The sequence below is a fragment of the Aegilops tauschii genome, chromosome 3 (assembly GCF_002575655.3).
Source record: "Aegilops tauschii subsp. strangulata cultivar AL8/78 chromosome 3, Aet v6.0, whole genome shotgun sequence".
Classification (NCBI taxonomy): domain Eukaryota; kingdom Viridiplantae; phylum Streptophyta; class Magnoliopsida; order Poales; family Poaceae; genus Aegilops; species Aegilops tauschii.
The window spans coordinates 3,819,219-3,829,048 of NC_053037.3; the positions used below are offsets into that span (position 1 = coordinate 3,819,219).

At 49.9% G+C, this 9,830-nt stretch overlaps 1 protein-coding gene and 1 long non-coding RNA gene across 2 annotated transcripts; one reads left to right on the forward strand and one right to left on the reverse strand.

The window, feature by feature from the left end:
* The first annotated feature begins 720 nt into the window (after positions 1–720).
* LOC141042210 (uncharacterized) lies at positions 721–9,830 on the forward strand. Its single transcript, XR_012204011.1, has 3 exons — positions 721–806; positions 9,195–9,284; positions 9,369–9,830. It is a non-coding gene; the product is annotated as an uncharacterized lncRNA (long non-coding RNA).
* Positions 5,156–7,462, reverse strand: LOC109748769 (flavin-containing monooxygenase FMO GS-OX-like 8). Its single transcript, XM_020307792.4, has 4 exons — positions 6,765–7,462; positions 6,453–6,688; positions 5,764–6,174; positions 5,156–5,562 (listed from the first exon to the last, which is right to left on the reverse strand). The coding sequence occupies exons 1-4, from the start codon at positions 7,342–7,344 to the stop codon at positions 5,239–5,241; spliced, it is 1,551 nt and encodes a 516-aa protein (XP_020163381.1). The 5' UTR covers positions 7,345–7,462; the 3' UTR covers positions 5,156–5,238.

Below are 9,830 nucleotides of genomic sequence, written 5' to 3' on the forward strand. Positions count from 1 at the left end.
GCCTGGGCCTAGATATTGAGCCCGAAGGCCGGTTTGGGCCGGGCCCGGGCCCATAATATTTGCGAGTTAACGAATAGGCCCGGCCTGAGGCCCGACGGGTTTTTACGTTGCCAGGCCGGGCTAGGGGCTGATTTCTAGGCCCGACGCCCGGGCCGGGCCGGGCCTGGGATTTCTGCATCGGGTTTGGTCAGGCCCGACCCAAAGCCCGGCCCAGCCCGAGGGATGGCCAGGTATGGTGCTAAAGACACACGCACACACACACACACACACACACACACAAATATAGATGCGATGAATCAAACATCATTCTTCTATCCTTGACAAGTTGGTAATGGTCGATATTTTCTTCGGAGGTGCAATGCAGTGGCAGCTTACTGGAAATTCCACGCAGCTTCTTCATATGACATGACTGGACTGTATTGTGTTGGCAATCACACTCGAATCAGTAGAGACTGCTGCAGGAGGTTGAATCCGCACTAAATGGAAATTCTCGGAGAAGGACATGCACATCTTGGAATATTCACAGTGCTGCCAAAATGTGTGTCGACGGCTGCTGCATGACAGGTCTATAAAGGAGAAGCAGAATTTTCAAAGATGCCTTGTCTATTCATTGACGAACGGAAGACTTTGACCATGGACCGAAAGGAAGCCCTATAATAACGCCTGCACAAAGAGAAGAGGACAGCGTATGCAGTGGGAAGCTGGCTACATGACGATCATGGCGCGTTCTTCCTCCCTCGCTCTCGCGGTGGCGGTGCTGGCAATCGTCTGCTGTTTCATGCCACGCTCAGCGACGGCAATCCGAGGTATATACAACTCCCCAGTAATTAATCTCGGCAACTCGATGGCCCGAATGATGTTTGATTCATCATCTATGTGTGTGTGTGTGTGTGTGTGTGTGTGTGTGTGTAGTTGTTCCCGACGGACTCCATAGTTATTCCCCTCCGGCGCCGCGTCCCAATTATTCGCCGCATGCGCATGGGCAACCCTACACGGGACGGCCGTGCAAGCAGTTATATGGCTGCAGAACGGTTCCTGAACCACCTCCACCGGCGACATCCCCGCCGACTCCACGCCGCAAGACCATGCAAGTTGTGGCGAACACATGAATCACCGTTATATGCAGCGATGGCGACGTTGCGATATGATTACGAGTTCTAGAATTATTTTATGTGGCAACCATCGAGCTGATTGATGTGGTTGACGCCACGATTCAGTGGAAGTTGACGCCGGATGCATGCATGCTACACAAAGAAAAATAGCTGTGTAATAAATATTTTGCAACCACACTAATATACGTGGCGATGACAAACTTTTGCTGAGGAAGTTCACTCAAAAAAATATGTCTTGTAAACTAGCAAACCCGGGGAATTATAGTGTTTATTCGCTGCCCAACTGCATGATTGAGATATTGTTGACTCGTGTTGATCGTACATGTACAAGACGAAAAAGGGTGTCCTTTTTGCTGTTAACCCAATGATAGACTTTGACCGTTAAATTTGAACGCGTCTCCAAGATAAGGAATTATCATAGGACTTAATTAGAACATCTACAGCCGCGATGACCAAATCTGGCCCCTCAAACGCGCCCAGAGGCGTGGGCACGTCCGCGGGCACTAACTGGGCATGCCTCATATTTGCCACTCTGCATCCGTGTATCTCATATCCGGCGCTTCAGATCCAAACTACACATGCAACGTTCATCTACTCTACGTGAACAAACGACGGATAACGAAAATCGGCTGCAAAGGAACACAAGATCGGCTCAAAACAAACATTAACAAACTTCGCCACATCCAAAAGATCATCGTTCATCACCGGACAAGTTCTTAAACTTGTACAACTAGAAACGATATAAACATTGACGAGTGGGGGTGGGGGGGGGGGGGGGTGGGGAGCGGGAACACCACTTCCTTGTCGGGCCTTTGCCCTTCCGGTCACCGGTGTGCAGGGTCTTGGTCGTCCGACGAGGAGGTGCAGCTGTCACTGTCATCGGAGTCGGAGTCGGAGAGGACGATGAGCCAGTTCATTCGACGGACCGCCCGATGCTGCTCTCGCTTCAAATTGGCGACCTGAGCCTTCTCCGCCACTGCCTCGTTCACCTCGCGCTCCGACTTCTCAATACCAAGCCGGAGCGCCTTGGCGTTCTTCCGTCGGAGGCGGTGAACGTCTGTCTCCGTCGTCGTGAGGGAGCGGCGGGAGACCCATGCGAGGAGACGCGCGTCCTCGTCGGGATCCGCCTCCGTCTCGCGGCGGCGGCACGGACTGCTCCGACGCGTCCCTCTCCTATGCACGCTGCATCTCGCAACGTGTGGCGAACGCCTCTGACTCTGGAGTGTGCATGCCGGCCAGCGGCGCGGGCACAAGCACCCACCGCTGGCCACGTGAAGGAGACGGCGTTGGGCCGGTGCGGACAGCGCTGTCTTGGTGCCGTTGCGCGCGGGCCGGTAGGTTCTAGCTCTGGCGTCCGTGCTGCACTGGCGCGGGAGCTTCGGCGACACTCCAAATCCGGAGCTACCGCCGGTCTCCACCTTGGACTGCTCCAGCGCAATACGGAGGGCCATCTCCTCCTCGTAGTCGAGCTCAGAGCCGGAGCTTCTCATCCTAGTGGATGCGATAGGAATCGGAGAGGGAGAGGAGTGGATGGAGCGAGAGAGAGGGAGAGAGTGAGCTAGGGTTTGGAGCGAGGCGTCCGGATTGGGGTATTTTGTCGGAAAGCTGTGGGGTCGATGGTGGGCCGGGCCTGTCAAGCGGACGTGCCCGGGCGTGCCTGAGCTGCCCCATATCCTCCCTATATTAGGGCTGGATATGATGGGTGCCGATCATCCCGAGCGTTTGTCTGCAGTTTGAGAGATCCGGTTGGGTCAATTTTTTTACCTGTCAGTGACCGGACGGCCTGTCCACACGTTTGAGACGAGTATGAAAGGCCCGGCTATAGATGCCCTTAGATAGGAATCCTCATTGTGGTCGTAATACTACGGTTCCGTATAAAACAACGCATGGACAAAGAGAACACACATAAGAAGGTGTGAGAAAGTGACGGGAAGGAGGAAGGATCGTGTAGGTTCTTATTTCTCCTTCTTTTTGTTTTTTTATGAAAATATCAGATCTATTATAAAGATTCATCGGAAGTACAAAGCACCTGCCCATTAGATCATTGTGAGTATCAGCCTCCTTAATGTCATTGTACAGCTCCATGAAACGTTGGATTCGGTCCTCTCTTCTAATCGGGCGAACGCACACACCCATTAGATAATCGAAGGTGTAATTCAAATCATGCAGACGGTCATTCTCAGTGATTATGGTATCCATGGTCACGCAAGCAGTCATGATGTGCCTAAGGTTTTTTGATCTTGGATTCTGGCCGGTCCTCGCACAATAGCAAATTGAAATTCATGGTAAAAAAATGAGTGAATTCCGATTTTTACCCCTTACTTTAACATTTTTGACACTAATTACCCCATTTAACAAATTTTCATCCAGATTACCCCATTTAGCAAAGGTCTTGCCAGTTATTACCCCAGTAATTTTCTAAGAGCGATCTGCCAGCTAACTCCCTGCCATCAGATTCCTCTTGGCATTTTTTTCCAATGCCCGAACCGGTCACTTGGTTTAGCCGCACCCGTTTTTTCTCTCCTTGTTGTCAGGTGTATGTGTGCACCACATCGCGGGAAAGAGGAACAGTTATCTTGAGTGATCAAGTACGTTCAATTTTGCATTGTGTTGTGGTTCATAGGTTTAATGTGATGATATTTTAGTTCTCTTCCTTGATGCAAAACATTGGAGGACGCATTTATTTTACGCTTTGGGAGATCATCAAACTAAAACATCACGTTCTATTTTACAGGTCTGCAGTGCTATTGTCGAACATGTGTTTTTTAGATGGGCTCCAATGATGTGTGTCCATTGAAAATTAGTACTACCAGTTATTAACATAGTAGTATGTAATTTTTTTTGTTATAATAGAAATGTATGTTTGGGCCCTTAGTCTCTCTCGAGTAAAACACGATCTAGAAGGCTCTTAAAAATTAAAAGGGGTAAATACAGACAAGATTGTTATTAAATGGGGTAATCTGGATGAAAATTTGTTAAATGGGGTAACTAATGTCAAAAATGCTAAAATAGGGGGTAAAAACCGGAATTCACTCTAAAAAAATTAGCAAATTGGGATTCCAAAATCCCAAATGGCCTCTCAACATCTTTCCTAGCCCTCGCTTGAGCATTGTGAAAATAAGATTCTTTCTTACCTTGGGGGTTTGGATTGGCTTCACAAAACTACTTCACTTTGGATAGATCTCATCCACGAGATAGAACCCATAGTTGTAGGTGAGGCCATTTGCTTCGAAGGTCACTGGTGGCACTTCTTCTTGGCTAACTTGGCAAAAAGAGGTGATTAGTTGAGCACATTGATGTCATTACAAGATCCCGACATCTCAAAATAGGCATGCCAAATCCATGTTTCCTTATCGGCAACGACATCAAGAGTGATAGTGGCATCCTTGGAGCGTCCTCTAAACTGTCCATGCCATGTTGTCGGACAATTATTCCACTTTCAGTACATGCATCGATAGACCCAAGCATACCTGGAAACCCACGGGCTTTGTTCATCTTCGAAAGCCTTTGATTGTCCTGAGCATTGGGTGCTCTCAAGTACTCTGGACCAAACACTCCTGACATAGTCTTTGCAAATTGTATGACATAAAAGATAGAAGTGCTTTCTGCCATCGCCAAATTATCATTAATGTAGTCAGCCGGAATACCATAGGCAATCATGCAGTAATTACATAGCAGAAAAAAATACAGAAAATATTAGCAGTAGGGAGCAGTGTGTAGCAGTAACAGTAGCGCCGATGAGACCCGCACTACTGCTACGTTTGAGTTGTAGTAGCGCGGGCACATAACCCCCGCTACTGGTAAAAGTTAGTTGTAGTGCCGTAGCAGTAGCATGATGGGCCACGCTACTGCTAGGCCTTTAACCCGCGCTGTTGCTTCCCCAGCAGTGGGAGTACTAGAAAAGTTGCGCACCAATCTATCATGCCCCTCAATCCGTTCTCTCCGGATATACTCATGGCCAAACACGGAACTGCACTGCTTCATCTTCTTCCTCTTGTGCATCGCTACTAGCACAGTAATGACAAGAAAAGAAGAGGATACTGTTGTAAACGAGTGCAGATGGATTTACGGATCATTGAAGATAGTGTCTAAATAATTTTCTTACACAAAACATTAGTGATTCCCACTACTCTTTTTGATCCATATTTGTTGCCGCTGAAACTGATGTGTCTACACATTGAAAAATATCATTTTGATGTTCGTATTTAGAGGCACCAGGTTCTCGTTTCGCCCCGGCCCCCGAAACCTCAGAACCGGCCATGGACGAGCTGTGCAGACAAGAGAGATGCCACTCCTGCACAGCCTTGCCGATGGAGTTGCTGTCCTGGTAATCGTCCCTGAAGGTCTCGAACTTGTCCATCATGTCGTGCACGGTCGACCTCAGCAGCTCGTACTGCCACCTCTCCTGACGAGGGAAGTCGCAGTACTTCTCCCCGAAATCATCCACGTACTGCATGCCAATCAAAGAAGCGATGGTTAGCGAATCCATCCAGCACCAGCAGTTTGGCGGCGTGGTCATAGTTTTTGAAAAGGAGGAAAACCCCTGGCCTTTGGGTCAATCGATGCATGCAACCTATGACTTAGAAGTGCAATACTTATGGCACATCTAGATGTGCTTTAGCAAAACTGTTAATAAAAGTGTAACACATACCGAGCACTTGAGCGAGCGGACCTCGTGGGTGTACTTGCTGGGCACGCCGGCGATCTCCCTGGCGCGGTACAACTCCTCCACGGACCGAAGCATCTCCTCCTCCGTCGGCAGCTTCCTCCTGCCGGACAGCACCTGGGCCACCCAGCGAGCCTGGGCCTCGAAGGACCGAGGCGCGAATACCTTCCTGAGTAGGCCGACGAAGGAGAGTGACGGAGCCAGGGACGGCGGGAACACGTGCTCGAACAGCGGTCCCACGCGGTTGTCGTCCACGGCCACCGCTCCGCCCGTGTCCAGGAACGGGAACGAGTAGTTATACCCTGTGCAGTAGATGACGGTGTCGGCGGCGATGCTGGAGCTGGAGCCACCGCCGTCCTTGAATGCCACCCGCCCGTCCTCACAGAGACGCTCCACCTACGGGCCGGCCAGGATGAACGGTGCATTATAAGCTAGATCTCATTCGACCGAGACTTAAAAATGATACAGTATGTAAGAAGAAAAATAAAAACTAAAAATATTTTCTTTTTATGAATCTTCATGCAAAATCAAAGAAAGACCGTGTGCAAAATCAAAGAAAGATATATAGCATAGACTGAGACGTAACAAAGACTTAGCAAAACTATTATATGTACTATTGGTTCTCTTCTACGTGTGTGTGGAGAGGGACCGCTTGTGTAGTGTAGTGTACGTACCTCAAGTCGGAGATGGAGGTTGGCGCTATGCTTGGCCAGCACCTTGGACAAGCCTGGGGTGACCGCCTCCATGGACCCGGCGACCATGTACACCTCCTTGGCCACGCCGCGGATCTCCATGGCGATGTCTCTGCCGCTATCCCCGCACCCGACGACCACCACAACCTCGCCGCAGAACGGCTCGGGCACTCTATAAGAGTGGCTGTGCATCTGCCTCCCCCTCCACGCCTCCATGCCTGTACGTACATCTTCTTCTTTACAGTAAACGATTATGGGAACATGCATGGGTGGAGCTTGCATTGCTTTACTTACCTTTGATGATTGGCAATCTTGGCTGCGAGTAGTGGCCGGTGGCCACGACGACGGCGTCGAACACCTCGTCGACATACGCGTCCAACCCCTTCCCGTTGGCACCATCGCGCTCCCCGAGCCCGAGGTCCATGGATCTCACCGCCCACTTACGCGCCGGCGTCATGGCGGCGCGCAGGACCCTGGTGTTGAGCCTCACGGCCTCCATGAGCCCGAACGCGTCGCAGAAGTCCTTGAGGTACAGGTGCACCTCGCGGTGGCCCGGGAAGCGGCGGTCATCGCGGCCGCTCTTGGGGCAGAATGGGAAGTCGGTGAAGCCCGTGGTCTGCCGGGGGCTGATGAGCCGGAGCGAGGCGTATATGCTGCTGTGCACCTTCACCGGCGCCGCCACGCCGAGCGCGTCGTCGGCGTCGGTCCTCGGGTCGTACAGCCACTGCCCGCCGATGTCGCCGCTCTGCTCCAGCACCGTCACGTCGTGGCCCTCCCGGCGCAGCTCGAGCGCCGCGGCCAGCCCGGCCATGCCGGCTCCGATGACGCACACCTTCTTCGACTGCGGGGGCTTGCTGCCGCAGGCCGTATCCATGTTGATCGGCAAGAAGTCACGGCGGGGGAGGTGTGAATTTTGTGTGGCATATTCACGTCCTTTAAGTAACCATGTTGGAGTCCGGCAGGCCGGGACGAGCAGTGCTCCACCCACCTCCACTGTGACGAATAATTGCACATCATTCAGATAGTGGTTGCAGCAGATGGTAGATAACTAGCATTATTGACAATTATATATACTTTTGCATAAAGGGAGCATCTTTTACCTGCTCCAACTTATATAATGTTGCTAAAATGGTTGGCTGTAGCAACACACGCGCTGCTCGTGCAACGAAAACTAATACTATAAGGATGTGGCTAGACAGCGCGGGCCGCATTATTTTCCCAACAGAGTGCCCCTTTTCCTGAAATAGATATAAAATACTATCAGTTTATTTCCCGGTGAACCGCTAGGGATCATACTACTCGTCCTAGGTTCCTATAAGACCATTTCCTGTCCGCAAGATTAGAAGCGTTGCAGTCGTTGATAAGTACGAAGGCCCCATGCATCTCTCGTGAGCTGTTACCAGAACTGGGCGCTAATCAAGTGGGATTGCTATTAACTACTGGCTGATTTAATATCTCCTGATTTTTCGTGAACAAATAAGTCTAGTCAATTTTGGGTGGCGCTGGCGGAGAGAACATGGTGGCGTGGTGGCTCGTGAGCTCGGAGGCGAAGAGGGTTTGGAAACAAGGAGAGATTTGGGGGAGGAGGAACAGGGTGACAGATACGGGGCAGGTGGATGCGTCGATTACGAGCGGTTGGAATGGGGTTTCTGTGGAGATGAGGACGGTGGGATGGAACACAAATCGACAACGCACAATTGGTCTGGTGTTTTCGTCTGATAGGAAGGGTTTCCCATTAATAAAATGGCTGCATGCATCGTCCAGATGAAGAGGTCGGGGGTCATCCTCCTTTTCAAAAGAAAAAAAACAAGACAAAATATGGATGGGATATGCAGAAGCAGGCCGAGTGCAATAATAGAGGGAAAATGTATAAGACTATCTAGAAAAACGGTGAGATAGCTGCGTATTTTGACTCAAAATGACTAAAGGCAGTGGTGAAATTCGTTTTTAAGTTCAAATATGTAGTCAAGGAGAGCGATAATTAATGATGAGTTCAAATAAGTCTTACATGTGGCACGGACTTGTTCATTTCCGCGTAGATTGGTGACCACTGCATGATGGTGTTGAGAAGAAATTATCCTTTAACTGCAGTTTGCACAGGAGAATAACTGTACTGACCGGGATTACAACTTGTTGCTGGAATAATTTGCAAAGGTTAGGCAGCCGTATCCTTCTAAAGTTGGTGCATACTTGTTGTGGACGCGTACAAGCTGGCCATGGCCAGCTTCAGTTTGGACTTGGCGCCGTGAGAGAGTTGCCATGCGGTTTTCTTAATAAACAATCTTAGGCCTTGTACAATGCAAGGTGCTTAGGGGAGGTGTTTAAAGAAATAAATCAGGTTTTTTTCAAGCACCAGTGCTTATTTGTATAGGATAGACACTTAATTAGACGTCTCTCCTTTAGAAATAGACACTCGTGCTTCAGAAAAATCCTGTTTATTTTTCTAAGCACGTTCCTAATCACCCAGCATTGTACAAGGCCTTACAGACGTGGAAACGCACGTGCAGTTGAGGTGCAGTAGTCGTTGTTGCCTCTCCTCCCCAAACGCATCGCCTCCTTTGGGGTCTGGCCGGAGCATGCGTTCATACATGCACAAGTTGGTTACATACTAAGAGTACATGCTTATATATTCATAGACAAGCATACATCCACATACAGTCGAGACAGATAGATCTACAAGGTACAGTAGTGTCAATTATTAATCAAAGATGTTGAAGCCAGCAGCATCATCTTCCACATCGTCCGCCCGGTGCTGGGCGATGGTCGTTGCAGTGCTGATCCTGTGTGCAACCAACGTTGAGCTTGTCCAGGGAGGTAATTAAGCATCAGCGTGTCCATATCCTCACTAAGCTCTGCTGTGATCAATGGACATCAGGGGTAGAACTACGTTGTGTGCAGGTGGAAGGCAACCACGGTCACCTCCGGCTCCCACCACAGAGAACCAGCGTCCCCACGAGGGGTGCCCTAACTGCAAGAACAACCCACCGTCTTCGCGGCCGCTTCTTTCTACTCCACAGGCAGAAGCAGTGGCAGATGAGCAACGTGTTGGCGGCCAGAGTTAGCTAGCGTCGATCGGCCGACAGTTCATCTGTAATGACAGTACTTGCGCATCATTTCATATTTTTATGAGGGGTGTTGTCGTGGAGTTCCATAGGTGGGCACTATCAAGGTAACTTGTGTTCTGGCTTTCACTGGCGAGTTCCGACAACAATGTCGAATCAGTGTTGCATCGTTATTGAAGGCATTGTCTTGCTGTCCAATCTATTATCTAGGTTTCTCGATATTTGTGTGTATGTATGGTAAGTTTTGTAGTTGTCATGCTCACAGTTGCCGGAATTTCAAACATTGCCAAGCTCATGG

Excerpts from the sequence above, each read along its gene's own strand:
- LOC109748769 (XM_020307792.4), bottom strand. The coding sequence starts at position 7,344 with ATGGATACGGCCTGCGGCAGCAAGCCCCCGCAGTCGAAGAAGGTGTGC. Across the intron at positions 6,175-6,452 it reads ACCTCCATCTCCGACTTGAG|GTGGAGCGTCTCTGTGAGGA; the intron begins GTACGTACACTA and ends GCCGGCCCGTAG. Across the intron at positions 5,563-5,763 it reads TCCGCTCGCTCAAGTGCTCG|TACGTGGATGATTTCGGGGA; the intron begins GTATGTGTTACA and ends ATTGGCATGCAG.